This window comes from Anoplophora glabripennis, unplaced genomic scaffold, assembly GCF_000390285.2.
Source record: "Anoplophora glabripennis isolate ALB-LARVAE unplaced genomic scaffold, Agla_2.0 scaffold401, whole genome shotgun sequence".
Lineage (NCBI taxonomy): Eukaryota > Metazoa > Arthropoda > Insecta > Coleoptera > Cerambycidae > Anoplophora > Anoplophora glabripennis.
The window spans coordinates 482,932-502,369 of NW_019416542.1; the positions used below are offsets into that span (position 1 = coordinate 482,932).

At 36.7% G+C, this 19,438-nt stretch overlaps 1 protein-coding gene across 1 annotated transcript in view; it reads left to right on the forward strand.

Moving 5' to 3' along the window:
- Positions 1-15,730, forward strand: part of LOC108910890 (fibrillin-1) — a gene marked incomplete at its 3' end in the record, with an annotated part of 175,136 nt that extends 159,406 nt beyond the window's left edge. The window contains exons 16-22 of the mRNA XM_023454907.1: positions 2,343-3,192; positions 3,248-3,423; positions 3,493-4,413; positions 8,055-8,195; positions 8,969-9,754; positions 10,116-10,583; positions 15,099-15,730. Of these exons, the coding sequence (XP_023310675.1) occupies positions 2,343-3,192; positions 3,248-3,423; positions 3,493-4,413; positions 8,055-8,195; positions 8,969-9,754; positions 10,116-10,583; positions 15,099-15,730 (3,974 nt within the window). The remainder of the gene's footprint in view (positions 1-2,342; positions 3,193-3,247; positions 3,424-3,492; positions 4,414-8,054; positions 8,196-8,968; positions 9,755-10,115; positions 10,584-15,098) is intronic.
- Positions 15,731-19,438: the final 3,708 nt, after the last annotated feature.

The following is a 19,438-nucleotide window of genomic DNA, read 5'->3' on the forward strand; positions in this document are numbered from 1 at the left end:
CAACACCTGATATATACTGGTTTCAAGCTTATTAATTCTCATTAGTATGCCTTGGGTAAGACAACTGATGAATGATTTAGCTATTTGGAATGTGGGTGAGATATAATTACAAAGTATTTTATATCTTAAATCAAAAATAAGGGAAGAGAAAAGATAGGAAGTACATACATAAAGTGGTCCTCATGGAAATAACGACTCTAAAACTAGTAATGAATACACATGTCAATACTTATTTAAAATGTGCTTAAAATCAAATGAATTATTTTTTAAATAAAATTTAACAGCTCAAAATTTGACAACTGACAGCCATTTTCTGATATTTTTTTTGTTAGTAATTAGAGCGTGTCCGATCCTTCCTCCCCCTTAATCTTTGTCTTGAATATATGTATACAGGCTGTCTTATAAAAAATGCCCCAAGCTGTAACTCTGTTAATAAGTAATTGTTCTATTTAAAAAAAAACAAAAGACTGTTGTTAATGGCTTGACAAATACTACAATTGAGCACTGATTTTAATTTTTTTTGCCATCATCAGAACATTAGGCGATTTTCAATTGTTTTTTCTTAAACGTCAAGTTATTATTTGTTTTGGCCTGTTTGATAGAGTATTTTTTTCTGTAGTCAACGATATATTACAACTTGATATTTGTTAAATATTTATTGAAAAAATATTTTTTTACAAAATTTATTAGAGAAATGCTATGTCGAAAGTAACAACAACAAAGCAAAACAAATAGATACCAGATCAACAACAGAACAAAAATATAACAATAAAAAACCTTATAAAAATTGTTCGAACTGTCTTCCATCTTGTTCACATCTTCTGGCTACCTCATACGTAACATTCGATATTAAGTTTGGAGGTATTTCACGGCAAAAGTTTATAATCCTCTCTTTAAAATATCTACATTTACCGGATGTGTCAAAAATACTTGATCTTTAAGATATCCCCAAAACCAAAAATCTGCGGGGGTGAGGTCAGGAGAAAGGGCGGGCCAACGAACAGGACTAGTCATGCCAATCCACCGTTCATCAAAATTAGCATTTAACCAATTACTGTTTCTTCTAGCATTATGCGGGGGAGCACCATCTTGTTGAAAATAAATCCTATACACTTCTGCAAGTGGTAAGGTATCCAAAAAGTTTGCAAGATTTTCTGACAAGAGTCTATGATATTTGTCTTGAGTTAGAGTTCCATTGATGAAAAATGGTCCAATTAATCGATTACCTAGAATACCACACCAAACATTGACACTGAATCTCCGTTGGTAATTGGTTTCAACAGTTATTTTGGGATGTTTTTGACTCCAATATCAATGGATATTTCGGTTTAAAATGCCATTATTACTAAAGGTACACCCATCTGACCATATAATTTTTCTCCAAAATCCTGCGACCTGTTGTATCATATTTAAATAAAAATGGCAAAATTGCTCCCTTCAGACACGATCATTATCTTCTAACACTTGCACTTTCTGTGGCATGTATGATTTAAATTTGTGTTTTTTTAAGATTTTGTGTACTAGAATTAATATTACTTGCAATTTCTCGAGTAAAAGCTTATGGATTTTCTTCAATACTAAGCAAAACGTCTCATTCTACAGGACCAATTCGCAACGCATTTTTAGGCTTTATAAAAGCACTATACATTCTGAGATTGTCTTCAAGTCTTTTAAATTTTTGTCGCTGTGGAACATCCCTGTTTGGAAACCGATTTGAATACAGACATTCTGCTTGGGCACTATTTTTATTAAATTGAAAGTATACTTGCAACATATCGGTCAGTTCATTAGTGTTCATATTTTTTAAGTTATAGTGATTTCTTTGTAATTAACTTCACAATATACTGATACGTATTTTGCCTAGGAAATGACTCGTATGTGACTTTTAATTCTTCTAAATTTAATTGTTTTCATGGCAAATTTGACATTTTTATCAGAAGTTGTCGTGAATTAGACATAGATAGCAATTCTCTAATAAATTTTGTAAAAAAATATTTTTTCCATAAAATATTTAACAAATATCAAATTGTAATATATCGTTGACTGCAGAAAAAAAATACTCTATCGAACAGGCCAAAAAAAATAATAACTTGACATTTATGAAAAAAACAATTGAAAATCGCCAACGTTCTGATGATGGCAAAAAAAATTAAAATCAGTGCTCGATTGTAGCATTTGTCAAGCCATTAACAAGTCTTTTGTTATTTTTTAAATAGAACAATTATTAACAGAGTTACAGCTTGGGGCGTTTTTTATAAGACAGCCTGTATAATTAGTACATGACATTTACTTTGTACGTTACAATCTAATTTACTGTTACCATTAATTAATATCAATTTCAGTGCCTCTCCCATGCAATTCTAATGGAGATTGTGGAGAAGGATTCAGTTGTACTGACAATATGTGTCATCCCCATTGCCAAGCAGACAACGATTGTGCCTACAATGAAAAATGTCTTAAGAACAACTGCCAGTTGACTTGTCGTGTTGACAATGACTGTTTCCTTGGTCATATATGCTTCAACAACATGTGTTTCTATGGTTGTCACAATGACGAAGACTGTACTAGCAGTGAGTCGTGCAGGAACAACAAGTGCGTCAACCCATGTACCGAAAACCCTTGTGGCCCAAACGCCCTCTGTACAGTATCCAATCACAGAGCCACCTGTTCCTGTGGCGAAGGTTTCGTTCCCAGTCCGTCTGCTAAAGTTGCTTGCGTAAGAGCACCGGCGCAACCCTGCAAAGAAAACAGAGAATGCACAACTGGTAATGCTTGTATAAATGAATTCTGTAGAACGATATGTTCCTCGGACACTGGATGTTTGACTAATGAGAAATGTGATATTCCTTCTGGCATTTGTAAACCCATCTGTAGAAGAGACGGTGACTGCAGAACTGACGAGATTTGTGAAAATCTTACCTGCGTCCTTGGATGCAGGAGTGATTCCAGCTGCTCTCCTGAGGAATCTTGTGTCAATAACCAATGTTTAGAATTATGCTCGTCGCCTACTGCCTGTGGCACAAATGCCGATTGTATTGCCACCAACCATCAAAAACAGTGTAGTTGTCCTGCACCTCTTATCGGAAATCCACTAGAATCCTGTCGCTACCCCTTGAAAACTTGTTATTCAGACAAAGAATGTGTTACTGGCCAGGCGTGTTATGGCGGTGTGTGTCAAGGAATGTGCAGAACGTAAGTCGATATAAAACTGAAGTGACACAATCTTATTCTTTTATATATTTTCCAGAGATCGTAACTGCTTAGCAGACGAACGATGCATCAAAGGGGTTTGCAAAAGTATCTGCAATTCGGATAGTGCCTGTAGTACTAGTCAGATATGCGAAAATCGTCTCTGTGAGATAGGCTGCCGAAGCGATTCGGTTTGTCCTCAGGATCAGGCTTGCATCAATAATAAATGTAAAAGTAAGTGAATCTGAACATATGTCACTAAATTCACGTATAATTAACCATTAATGTTGACAATTTTTTCAGATCCATGTGATTCCGATTCCACAACATGCGGAGCATGTGCCAATTGCCTAGTAAACAATCATGTAGCCCAATGTAGTTGCCCAACGAACTTCTTAGGCAATCCTCTAATAAGCTGTACGAAAGTCGCCACCAAATGTAATGCCAATTGCGAATGCGACGAAGTCGGTTACTGTACAAAATCGTGCAAGTCTTCTGATGATTGCTCATGCGGAGAAACTTGCGTGGCTAAAAAATGCAGAAACAAGTGCTCCGCCCAATCGTTTTGTGCACAAGGCCAATTATGCACGAGAGGAGCCTGCTTGCCGGGGTGCCGAACAAGTAACGACTGTCCAAACACAGAAATATGTAGGAGTAGGAAATGTCAGGATCCGTGCAAATCCCCCAACTCGTGCGGTAAGAATGCCCTTTGCAGAGCAACAGACCACAGAAAAGTTTGTTTATGTCCTGACGGACATCAAGGGGATCCCAACGTTCTTTGCTCTCCTTACGAATGCAGACAAGATGAAGACTGCGAAACGAACAAGAAATGTGGATCAGATGGAGCTTGCAGAAATCCTTGCTTGGAGCAAGGGGCGTGTGGCACTAACGCTCAATGCAGGGTTGTGGATAGAAAACCGTTGTGCTCCTGTCCGCCTGGCTACGTCGGAAATGGTTTGATTGAATGTAAACAGAGTAGTGTCGATGAGTGTGCGAAAAAGCCTTGTGGTGAAAACAGCAAATGTAGGAATATTCCTAGTGGATATGAATGCACCTGCGATACTGGGTGCGTGGGTGATCCTAACAAGGGATGTGTTTGCGAAGACTTTAACTTATGCAAAGGCAAACTATGTGGCAACGGGGCTGAATGTAGGGTTGTTAATGGAAAAGAAGCGCAATGTTATTGCCCAGCTGACAAACCTTCTGGTGATCCAACGATTGAATGTAAGTTAAAATTAACACTACATAAATTGAATGTCATTATCATTAATAGAGTAACTGCCGTTAAATTTTAAAAGCATGTTAAAATTTTTATATTTAACAGACTCTCGATATGAGCTATGAATATACAGGTTGATTCACAAATGGTGACCAAAATTGAAACCTCGTTTTCTTTGGTAAATTTTAAGGGGAGTCTTTTATATAAGTTTTTATCCTCATTAAAAAGATACAGGGTGTTGTACGTCAAAAAATATTTTTAAGTTTTTTAAATAATTTAAAAACTAGTAAGTGAAATAATTTGAATTTGGGCACATGTATTTATGTAAACATTGTCCAAAATCTGAGGGCTTCTCCGAAAATTTGCGTGCTCCAGTGGCGGAGATACAGGGTATCGGTTGCATATTTTTCTAAATAATATAGTATGCCATTGCTTTACGGTAACAATCATGATATTTTCGGATTCCAATTTTCTACAAATTATTACTCTCTTATGTATAATTTTCGAATAAAACTTAAAAAACGTCAGTTTGTTGTTTGGAGACTGTACAGGATGATTCACTATATTTTGACCCCCCCCCCCTTTAACCTTTTTGTTTTAAGAGTTATAAAAAAATGTGAAATATAAAAGTTGCACGAGTTTTTGTGAATTTTTTGAAAATGATAGTAGAAAAACAAATAAAGTCCAAACAAAATGGCCACGGATGTTAACTTTGTTAAGTTAAATGGAACACCCTGTATATTTTTACATATTTGGATAGACCGTTCCCTGTCGAGCATAGTCATGTAGGGTTTGTTGGATCCATCACTAACAGTAAGCGAGATACTATTAAAAAACGAAAAGAAGGTTTTTTATTAAGAAAATAAAATAAGACATCTTGTAATTGTTAAACCTTTTTCAGACATTTTTGCATTTTTCCAATTACGTAAGGATTTACAGATTTAGTTGTAATATATTTTGACATATCGGTCTAAAATGCGTATAGGCTTTTTAACTAAATCTCACTAATTAGGCCGTGAGAGGCCTAATTACTCATGGACAATGTTATATAGTAGGCCGTGACAGTGACAGGTAATGTCATGACAACATTGTTATTGTTTGACAGTTTGTATTATTATTTAATTAAAATGGGTTACACAGAAGTAGAAAATTGAAATGTTATAGGAATTAAAATAGAGCAAAGTTCTTCTCCATACTCTATTTTAATTCTAAATAATTTTCTACTTCTGTGTAACCTATTTTAATTAAACAATAATACATACTGTCAATCAATAACAATGTTGTCAAGACATTACTACCTGTCACTGTCACGACCTACCGTATAATGTCCATGAGTAATTAGACCTCTCACGGCCTAATTAGTGAGATTTCGTTACATTACCTATATGCATTTTGGACCATATCAATGTCCGATGTGTTAAGATATATTACAACTAAATCTGTAAATCCTTATGTAATTGGAAAAAAAGCAGAAATGCCTGAAAGAGGTCTAACATATACAAGATGTATTATTTTCTTAATAAAAACCTTTTTCATCAGTGGCCATTTTGTTTGGACTTCGTTTGTTTTTCTACTATCATTTTCGAAAAATTTATAAAAAATCGTGCAACTTTTATATTTCACATTTTTTTATAACTCGTAAAACAAAAAAGTTAAAGGGGGGGTCAAAATATAGTGAATCACCCTGTACATCACTGTGAATTTGAATGTTTTTCTTCGCTGGAAGCCATCAACAGACTATTTCTGTGTATTTCTTTTATCATTATTGATTACTGTTTCAGTTTTTTGCTAGGTTACTTTTTAAGTATTGTCTGTGTGTTGAACACCCACTCGCGCTAAGTTTTTATGCCGGAATTTGAAAAAATAAACTTGATACGTGTTTCTAAAGGTCAAAGGAAGCCTCTGTATAAATATAACCCCCATTCAAAGTTACACCCTGTATAGCAACTACCACGACCAAAAATATAAAGTAATTGGAATTCTTTATAATTTCAATTTAACACGTTACATATTTGTAGACATGCGTCCAAACAATTTTTTTAATAGAGTATTTATATGTAATGCAAATTTCTTTTAAGACATTTTTGTAAAGTCGTAAAATACAAAATGCCTTTAAAGAGTCTTTACAAATTTCTGCTCATGTTCTCTGGATCAAAAGAAATCGATTTAATACAAATATGCTTAGTTTGGGTGCTAGATAGTACTGAAGGTCAATTTTTAAATTGTTTCTTGTTATAAATTTATGCGACAGCTTAAATTTAATACAGTAACATAGCTTTATGGCATAAAATGTCACATATCAAGACTAGGAAAAATATCATTTCATATGCAACACTGGGGGTATGTTTGTTTCAATTAGGTTGTTGCTTTTCTTTTTGTAATTTATACATTAACGATTGGATGTAGATTTTATAAAAAAGTGAATACAAAAAATAAATATACAGAGTGTTCCTAAATAAGTATCGCTACGGAAAAGTGTAAATTCCTCTTGAAAAAAAGAAACATTTTTTTCCTCTTCCATTGGACGATTCAGTGGTGAAGATTTTAAGATATCGTATGGGTTTTTCTCCCCTTACGTTTACGCCACAGAAAAAATTGACATTTGACAGCAAATTCTGAAGCGCCAATGAATTTTACACAAAAACAGTTCTCTTGGTTCATTGCTCTAAAGCCAACCGTTTTCAAGAAAAATGACTTTTTATGAACAAAACAAACATTTTGCTATCGTTTCGAAAATGTTTTGTAATTCAAAAAATAGGTAGTAATAATTAATAATTTTAATGAAATTTAATATTACGATACCTTAAAATCTCCAATGAATTCGAGAAGGGTACGAAAAGTAGCAGCTATTAATATTGGTAATGTATGTACAAAAGTTTAGTCCTGTAGTTCAAATGGTTCCTAAGATATTGGCAAAATACAAACAAAAAAAAAATTAAGTTTTGACACCGTATATTTCGAAAATGAAAGCCCGGAGAGAAAAATGGAAGAGGAAAATAATGTTTCTTTTTTCAAGAGGAATTTACAGTTTTCCGTTGTAACACTTATTTAAGAACACCCTATAAAAAAGTTTTCAATGTGTTTAACATTTACAAGCATACAAAGATTTTTACGAAGAAGTAAATTAAATTGTACTTGTTGCATATCTTTGTTAAAGCCTCTAAAATTATTTTGTTTCATCTTCAATGTATTGCCAAAGTTCTTCTTCGTTACTCATAGGTGTCTTGTAAAACATGGGTAAAAGGTGTCATAAAAAAATAATCCAATGAATTTAAGTCTGGAGAACGTGCTGGCCAATTTACAGGGGTGTCATAACCTCTACCTATCCATTTGTTTGAATACTCTTGACTACTTATTTGACAATATAAAAAAAACTGATAACATGTCTGTATATTCTGCATTGGTGTATTGTTCATTCATATAAATAAAACAAATTTAAATTTTCTATATTATTACAGTATTAGTATGCCAACCAACAATGAAATATTTGTGTAAAAAAAGTACATCAAAACTTCTGTAAAATACCGAACCAATAAAAACAATAACAGATTTTGACACCCTATTAAAATTTAACGATACTATACAGAAGTGCCCATTTAATCTATTGTTTGCTTTCTCAATCTAAATCTAATCTAATTAATTTTAGGTACTACTGAAAGAGTGAGCGTGTCGGATTGTAGGACAGAGGGATGTGGTAAGAATTCTGAGTGCATACGCGAACAGGCATATTTTGTGTGTCGTTGTTTACCGGGCTATTCCAGCGTACCTGGGAAAGGCTGTCAGAGAGGTAAGTTACTTTTCTTGCATCATTATCATTGCATAACAAACACCCTCACGTACATTGTATACAGTACATAGGCTTTATTCGCTCAACTAATGCAGTTGTGCATTAGAAACTGATTATATCAATAATAAATAATATCCACACGATATGTACAAAGGTTCTGCACGTTGATGTATAACAAATGTTGATTGTGGTCAGTGTAATGAGCTGTAGGAACTTCAATTGATTTAATACAAAGTATTTGGTCTAGGTACTTGAGTAAATTGTCGGAGCGGAGTATTTTGTAAATAATGTACTAGTTGTTGGCGATCTCAAATGCAGTTCGTCATGTGGAATGTACACTTCAGGGTTCCAATCTGCCTTTCACACAATCCTGATATGCCCACGCTTCCCATCACCCAGCCACATTCCACACAACTGAGTGCAGTCAGTTAGTAACACAAATGTCTTAGAAACAGCACCGGTAGCGCGTGGCGCCCTGTGCGGTTGCGCGCAGCGGGTATGATGGATGATAAGTCAGATTGGGAACTATGAAAGGAGCATTCTCACATTATGATTTGTACATTAGCATTGATTCTTAGCAACATCCGGCTCAAAGCTGTTACGCTTGTAAATACTGCCGCTTGTTCGGTCTCGTTGAGATGGCCTCTTTCATTTCTCTCATCCTCTGACTGTCTTGGTCACGCCCGCATGCGATTTCGTTTATTGTGAGATTTACTTCCTTTCACGGTTCTTAAAATTGCTTTCTTTTTCTTGCCCACCCGATGTTTCCGTAGCTGCCGAATGTAACAGTGACTTAGAGTGTCCCAATGAAAAAGCATGCATCAACTTCCAATGTATAGACCCGTGTACTCTCAGAGGAGCTTGCGGACTCAATGCTCTATGCACTACTATTCTACACAGGCCCCGATGTTCCTGCCCAGAATGTCATGTGGGCATGGCAAATACGATATGCCATCCCGATCCAAAGTGCCTGTCAGCACAACCGAGACCAGCTATTCCGTTAGTGTGCCGTTCGGATTCAGACTGTTCCAATGAACTGGCTTGCGACTTCGCGACTAGGAAATGCCACGATCCTTGTGAAAACCCCCTATTTAAATGTAGAGGCAACAAAAAATGTGAAGTACACAGACACAGACCAACATGTGTTTGCAAGAAAGGATTTGTAGTAAACGAGCAAGGAGAGATTTCTTGTGCCCCTGATCACACCGAATGCAATCGCGACAGCCAGTGTCCAAAGGATAAAGCATGTCTTGAAGGTTTGTGTCAAAATCCTTGCATTGTTGCCAAACAATCGCCGTGCCCACCTGAAAAAAGCTGTGAGGTCCTAGATCACAAACCAATATGTATATGTCTTAAAAACTGCAGTCCATCGCTATCTATATGCCTCAGAGACAATGGCTGTCCAGCAAACCAAGCCTGCAGAGCATTTAGATGCGAGGATCCGTGCGTGACAGCAAACTGTCCAAAAGATACCCCTTGTTATGTTGAAGATCACAGGCCAATTTGCAAGTTTTGCCCTCCCGGATTTATATCAGACGCGAAATATGGATGTATCAAAGGTAAAAACTCATTCCTGGTACAACCTTCTTAGTGCTTGACGACAAACATCAAAAAACGATGAATTTACGTTGCTTTCGGTTAAAGTATGCAATAATAGTTCCACCTTCTATGCTACGTCGTTTACCTCTTTCTACCGTAATGATAAAGTGAAATAAAGGCAAGCTATTTACAACTTGACCTTAAATCTAAATCTGTCTCATTCTATAGATGCTATATTTTTATCGTCTCATTAAATATGCTATTTCAATATTTCCTTTCCTATTAATCATATATTAACTCAGCTGCTCCGCATCTTAACTAAACAATTTTGTAATATATATGTATATTTTTAAATTGGTTTCTATCTTAATACATTCACAGCTGAAAATGCAACTAAGGTTACCTGCGCTTCCGACAACGATTGTACACAGACACAATTCTGCACTGGACACACATGCACAGATATTTGCACCTTCAAATGTGGAGACAGAGCCCTGTGTGTGGCACAAAATCACAGTGCACAGTGTTCTTGCCCTCCTGGCTATAGTGGCAATGCAAACATAAAATGTTTTCCAATTCACTTCACTACATCTCCTTCTGAGTCAATTACCACTCCATACCTCTATCCAGTTCCCACCAATGAAATATTTACAAAAGCAGACGAAACAATTACTACTCAGTCTGTATACTCAATAGAAACGAATACAAAATTAACAACTCATATAAGACCTGGGAAAACTGAGACTACTCCTGAGATGAACACATTTCCAGAAACTACTACTAGACCCACTACACCTGCAGCATACACAACACCATCTGTTAAAATGACTACTCCACCAAAATTTTATGGTTTAGAAACACCTGCAGCGTTTACTACACCATCTGCAAAAATAACTACTCCACCACGATATCCTGATACCGAAACAACTGCAGCTTATACGATACCATCTGCAAAAATAACTACTCCACCAGAATATCCTGAAACAGAAACAACTGCAGCTTATACTACACTATCTGCAAAAATAACTACTCCAACAGGATATCCTGAAACAGAAACAACTGCAGCTTATACGACACCATCTGCAAAAATAACTACTCCACCAGGATATCCTGAAACAGAAACAACTGCAGCTTATACGACACCATCTGCAAAAATAACTACTCCACCAGGATATCCTGATACAGAAACAACTGCAGCTTATACGACACCATCTGCAAAAATAACTACTCCACCAGGATATCCTGAAACAGAAACAACTGTACTACACCATCTGCAAAAATAACTACTCCACCAGAATATCCTGAAACAGAAACACCTCCAACTTATACTACACCATCTGCAAAAATAAGTACTCCACCAGGATATCCCGAAACAGAAACGACTTCAGCTTATACTACACCATCTGCAAAAATAACTACTACACCAGGATATCCTGAAACAGAAACACCTTCAGCTTTTACTACACCATCTGCAAAAATTACTTCTCCACCAGGATATCCTGAAACAAAAACTACTGCAGCTTATACTACACCATCTGCAAATATAACTACTCCACCAGGATATACTGAAACAGAAACACCTTCAGCTTATACTACACCATCTGCAAAAATAACTACACCAGGATATCCTGAAACAGAAACACCTTCAGCTTATAAGGATATCCTGAGACAGAAACACCTTCAGCTTATACTACATCATCTGCAAAAATAACTACTCCACCAGGATATCCTGAAACAGAAACAACTGTAGCTTATACTACACCATCTGCAAAAATAACTACTCCACCAGGATATCCTGAAACAGAAACTCCTTCAGTTTATACTACACCTTCTACAAAAATAACTACTATACCAGGATATCCTAAAACAGAAACACCTTCAGCTTATACTACACCATCTGCAAAAATAACTACTCCACCGGGATATCCTGAAACAGAAACAACTGTAGCTTATACTGCATCATCTGCAAAAATAACTACTCCACCAGGATATCTTGAAACAGAAACTCCTTCAGCTTATATTACACATTCTACAAATATAATTACTCCACCAGAATATCCTGAAACAGAAACACCTTCAGCTTATACTACACCATCTGCAAAAATAACCACTACACCAGGATATCCTGAAACAGATACACATTCAGCTTATACTACATCATCTGCAAAAATAACTACTCCACCAGGATATACCGAAACAGAAACAACTGCAGCTTATACTACACCATCTGCAAAAATTACTACTCCACCAGGATATCCTGAAACAGAAACAACTGCAGCTTATACTACATCATCTGCAAAAATAACTACTCCACCAGGATATCCTGAAACAGAAACACCTTCAGCTTATTCTACACCATCTGCAAAAATAACTACTACACCAGGATATCCTGAAACAGAAACACCTTCAGCTTATACTACACCATCTGCAAAAATAACCACTACACCAGGATATCCTGAAACAGATACACATTCAGCTTATACTACATCATCTGCAAAAATAACTACTCCACCAGGATATACCGAAACAGAAACAACTGCAGCTTATACTACACCATCTGCAAAAATTACTACTCCACCAGGATATCCTGAAACAGAAACAACTGCAGTTTATACTACACCATCTGCAAAAATTACTACTCCACCAGGATATCCTGAAACAGAAACAACTGCAGCTTATACTACATCATCTGCAAAAATAACTACTCCACCAGGATATCCTGAAACAGAAACACCTTCAGCTTATTCTACACCATCTGCAAAAATAACTACTCCACCAGGATATCCTGAAACAGAAACAACTGCAGTTTATACTACACCATCTGCAAAAATAACTACTACACCAGGATATCCTGAAACAGAAACACCTTCAGCTTATACTACACCATCTGCAAAAATAACTACTCCACCAGGATATCCTGAAACAGAAACAACTGCAGTTTATACTACACCATCTGCAAAAATAACTACTACACCAGGATATCCTGAAACAGAAACACCTTCAGCTTATACTACACCATCTGCAAAAATAACTACTCCACCAGGATATCCTGAAACAGAAACAACTGCAGTTTATACTACACCATCTGCAAAAATAACTACTACACCAGGATATCCTGAGACAGAAACACCTTCAGCTTATACTACACCATCTGCAAAAATAACTACTCCACCAGGATATCCTGAAACAGAAACAACTGCAGTTTATACTACACCATCTGCAAAAATAACTACTACACCAGGATATCCTGAGACAGAAACACCTTCAGCTTATACTACACCATCTGCAAAAATAACTACTCCACCAGGATATCCTGAAACAGAAACAACTGCAGTTTATACTACACCATCTGCAAAAATAACTACTACACCAGGATATCCTGAGACAGAAACACCTTCAGCTTATACTACACCATCTGCAAAAATAACTACTCCACCAGGATATCCTGAAACAGAAACAACTGCAGTTTATACTACACCATCTGCAAAAATAACTACTACACCAGGATATCCTGAAACAGAAACACCTTCAGCTTATACTACACCATCTGCAAAAATAACTACTCCACCAGGATATCCTGAAACAGAAACAACTGCAGTTTATACTACACCATCTGCAAAAATAACTACTACACCAGGATATCCTGAGACAGAAACACCTTCAGCTTATACTACACCATCTGCAAAAATAACTACTCCACCAGGATATCCTGAAACAGAAACAACTGCAGTTTATACTACACCATCTGCAAAAATAACTACTACACCAGGATATCCTGAGACAGAAACACCTTCAGCTTATACTACACCATCTGCAAAAATAACTACTCCACCAGGATATCCTGAAACAGAAACAACTGCAGTTTATACTACACCATCTGCAAAAATAACTACTACACCAGGATATCCTGAGACAGAAACACCTTCAGCTTATACTACACCATCTGCAAAAATAACTACTCCACCAGGATATCCTGAAACAGAAACAACTGCAGTTTATACTACACCATCTGCAAAAATAACTACTACACCAGGATATCCTGAAACAGAAACACCTTCAGCTTATACTACACCATCTGCAAAAATAACTACTCCACCAGGATATCCTGAAACAGAAACAACTGCAGTTTATACTACACCATCTGCAAAAATAACTACTACACCAGGATATCCTGAGACAGAAACACCTTCAGCTTATACTACACCATCTGCAAAAATAACTACTCCACCAGGATATCCTGAAACAGAAACAACTGCAGTTTATACTACACCATCTGCAAAAATAACTACTACACCAGGATATCCTGAAACAGAAACACCTTCAGCTTATACTACACCATCTGCAAAAATAACTACTCCACCAGGATATCCTGAAACAGAAACAACTGCAGTTTATACTACACCATCTGCAAAAATAACTACTACACCAGGATATCCTGAGACAGAAACACCTTCAGCTTATACTACACCATCTGCAAAAATAACTACTCCACCAGGATATCCTGAAACAGAAACAACTGCAGTTTATACTACACCATCTGCAAAAATAACTACTACACCAGGATATCCTGAGACAGAAACACCTTCAGCTTATACTACACCATCTGCAAAAATAACTACTACACCAGGATATCCTGAAACAGAAACACCCACAGTTTATACTACACCATCTGCAAAAGTAACTACTACACCAGGATATCCTGAAACAGAAACACCTTCAGCTTATACTACACCATCTGTAAAAATAACTACTACGCCAGGATATCCTAAAACAGAAACACTTTCAGCTTATACTACACCATCTGCAAAAATAACTACTCCACCAAAATATCCTGAAATAGAAACACCTTCAACTTATACTACACCATCTGCAAAAATAACTACTATACCAGGATATCCTGAAACAGAAACACCCGCAGTTTATACGACACCAGGATATCCTGAAGCAGAAATACCTTCAGCTTATACGACACCATCTGCAAAAATAACTACTCCACCAGGATATCCTGAAACAGAAACAACTGCAGTTTATACTACACCATCTGCAACAATAACTACTACACCAGGATATCCTGAGACAGAAACACCTTCAGCTTATAAGGATATCCTGAGACAGAAACACCTTCAGCTTATACTACACCATCTGCAAATATAACTACTCCACCAGGATATCCTGAAGCAGAAACAACTGCAGCTTATACTACACCTTCTGCAAAAATAACTACTCCACCAGGATATCCTGAAACAGAAACACCTTCAGCTTATTCTACACCATCTGCAAAAATAACTACTACACTAGGATATCCTGAAACAGAAACACCTTCTGCTTATACTACACCATCTGCAAAAATAACTACTCCACCAGAATATCCTGACACAGAAACAACTGCAGTTTATACTACACCATCTGCAAAAATAACTACTACACCAGGATATCCTAAAACAGAAACATCCGCAGTTTATACGACACCGTCTGCACAAATAACTACTTCAGGATATCCTGAAACAGAAACACCGGCAGCTTATATGACACCATCTGCAAAAATAACTACTACACCTGGATATTCCGGAACAGAAACACCTGCAGTTTATATGACACCATCTGCTAAAATAACTACTTCAGGATATCCTGAAGCAGAAACACCTTCAGCTTATACTACACCATCTGCAAAAATAACTACTCCACCAGGATATCCTGAAGCAGAAACAACTGTAGCTTATACTGCACCATCTGCGAAAATAACTACTCCACCAGGATATCCTGAAACAGAAACTCCTTCAGCTTATATTACACAATCTACAAATATAACTACTAGACCAGGATATACTGAAACAGAAACACCTTCAGCTGATACTACTCCATCTGAAAAAATAACTACTCCACCAGAATATTATGAAACAGAAACACCTTTAGCTTATACTACACCATCTGCAAAAATAACTACTCCACCAGGATATCCCGAAACAGAAACAACTGCAGCTTATACTACACCATCTGCAAAAATAACTACTACACCAGGATATCCTGAAACAGAAACACCTTCAGCTTATACTACACCATCTGCAAAAATAACTACTACACCAGGATATCCTGAAACAGAAACACCTTCAGCTTATACTACACCATCTGCAAAAATAACTACTACACCAGGATATCCTGAAACAGAAACACCTTCAGCTTATACTACACCATCTGCAAAAATAACTACTACACCAGGATATCCTGAAACAGAAACACCTTCAGCTTATACTACACCATCTGCAAAAATAACTACTACACCAGGATATCCTGAAACAGAAACACCTTCAGCTTATACTACACCATCTGCAAAAATAACTACTACACCAGGATATCCTGAAACAGAAACACCTTCAGCTTATACTACACCATCTGCAAAAATAACTACTACACCAGGATATCCTGAAACAGAAACACCTTCAGCTTATACTACACCATCTGCAAAAATAACTACTACACCAGGATATCCTGAAACAGAAACACCTTCAGCTTATACTACACCATCTGCAAAAATAACTACTACACCAGGATATCCTGAAACAGAAACACCTTCAGCTTATACTACACCATCTGCAAAAATAACTACTACACCAGGATATCCTGAAACAGAAACACCTTCAGCTTATACTACACCATCTGCAAAAATAACTACTACACCAGGATATCCTGAAACAGAAACACCTTCAGCTTATACTACACCATCTGCAAAAATAACTACTACACCAGGATATCCTGAAACAGAAACACCTTCAGCTTATACTACACCATCTGCAAAAATAACTACTACACCAGGATATCCTGAAACAGAAACACCTTCAGCTTATACTACACCATCTGCAAAAATAACTACTACACCAGGATATCCTGAAACAGAAACACCTTCAGCTTATACTACACCATCTGCAAAAATAACTACTACACCAGGATATCCTGAAACAGAAACACCTTCAGCTTATACTACACCATCTGCAAAAATAACTACTACACCAGGATATCCTGAAACAGAAACACCTTCAGCTTATACTACACCATCTGCAAAAATAACTACTACACCAGGATATCCTGAAACAGAAACACCTTCAGCTTATACTACACCATCTGCAAAAATAACTACTACACCAGGATATCCTGAAACAGAAACACCTTCAGCTTATACTACACCATCTGCAAAAATAACTACTACACCAGGATATCCTGAAACAGAAACACCTTCAGCTTATACTACACCATCTGCAAAAATAACTACTACACCAGGATATCCTGAAACAGAAACACCTTCAGCTTATACTACACCATCTGCAAAAATAACTACTACACCAGGATATCCTGAAACAGAAACACCTTCAGCTTATACTACACCATCTGCAAAAATAACTACTACACCAGGATATCCTGAAACAGAAACACCTTCAGCTTATACTACACCATCTGCAAAAATAACTACTACACCAGGATATCCTGAAACAGAAACACCTTCAGCTTATACTACACCATCTGCAAAAATAACTACTACACCAGGATATCCTGAAACAGAAACACCTTCAGCTTATACTACACCATCTGCAAAAATAACTACTACACCAGGATATCCTGAAACAGAAACACCTTCAGCTTATACTACACCATCTGCAAAAATAACTACTACACCAGGATATCCTGAAACAGAAACACCTTCAGCTTATACTACACCATCTGCAAAAATAACTACTACACCAGGATATCCTGAAACAGAAACACCTTCAGCTTATACTACACCATCTGCAAAAATAACTACTACACCAGGATATCCTGAAACAGAAACACCTTCAGCTTATACTACACCATCTGCAAAAATAACTACTACACCAGGATATCCTGAAACAGAAACACCTTCAGCTTATACTACACCATCTGCAAAAATAACTACTACACCAGGATATCCTGAAACAGAAACACCTTCAGCTTATACTACACCATCTGCAAAAATAACTACTACACCAGGATATCCTGAAACAGAAACACCTTCAGCTTATACTACACCATCTGCAAAAATAACTACTACACCAGGATATCCTGAAACAGAAACACCTTCAGCTTATACTACACCATCTGCAAAAATAACTACTACACCAGGATATCCTGAAACAGAAACACCTTCAGCTTATACTACACCATCTGCAAAAATAACTACTACACCAGGATATCCTGAAACAGAAACACCTTCAGCTTATACTACACCATCTGCAAAAATAACTACTACACCAGGATATCCTGAAACAGAAACACCTTCAGCTTATACTACACCATCTGCAAAAATAACTACTACACCAGGATATCCTGAAACAGAAACACCTTCAGCTTATACTACACCATCTGCAAAAATAACTACTACACCAGGATATCCTGAAACAGAAACACCTTCAGCTTATACTACACCATCTGCAAAAATAACTACTACACCAGGATATCCTGAAACAGAAACACCTTCAGCTTATACTACACCATCTGCAAAAATAACTACTACACCAGGATATCCTGAAACAGAAACACCTTCAGCTTATACTACACCATCTGCAAAAATAACTACTACACCAGGATATCCTGAAACAGAAACACCTTCAGCTTATACTACACCATCTGCAAAAATAACTACTACACCAGGATATCCTGAAACAGAAACACCTTCAGCTTATACTACACCATCTGCAAAAATAACTACTACACCAGGATATCCTGAAACAGAAACACCTTCAGCTTATACTACACCATCTGCAAAAATAACTACTACACCAGGATATCCTGAAACAGAAACACCTTCAGCTTATACTACACCATCTGCAAAAATAACTACTACACCAGGATATCCTGAAACAGAAACACCTTCAGCTTATACTACACCATCTGCAAAAATAACTACTACACCAGGATATCCTGAAACAGAAACACCTTCAGCTTATACTACACCATCTGCAAAAATAACTACTACACCAGGATATCCTGAAACAGAAACACCTTCAGCTTATACTACACCATCTGCAAAAATAACTACTACACCAGGATATCCTGAAACAGAAACACCTTCAGCTTATACTACACCATCTGCAAAAATAACTACTCCACCAGGATATCCTGAAACAGAAACAACTGCAGTTTATACTACACCATCTGCAACAATAACTACTACACCAGGATATCCTGAGACAGAAACACCTTCAGCTTATACTACACCATCTGCAAAAATAACTACTCCACCAGGATATCCTGAAACAGAAACAACTGCAGTTTATACTACACCATCTGCAAAAATAACTACTACACCAGGATATCCTGAAACTGAAACTACTGCAGCTTATACTACACCATCGGCAAATATAACTACTCCACCAGGATATCCTGAAGCAGAAACAACTGCAGCTTATACTACACCTTCTGCAAAAATAACTACTCCACCAGGATATCCTGAAACAGAAACACCTTCTGCTTATACTACACCATCTGCAGAAATAACTACTCCACCAGAATATCCTGACACAGAAACAACTGCAGTTTATACTACACCATCTACAAAAATAACTACTACACCAGGATATCCTGAAACAAAAACATCCGCAGTTTATACGACACCGTCTGCAAAAATAACTACTTCAGGATATCCTGAAACAGAAACACCTTCAGCTTATACTACACCATCTGCAAAAATAACTACT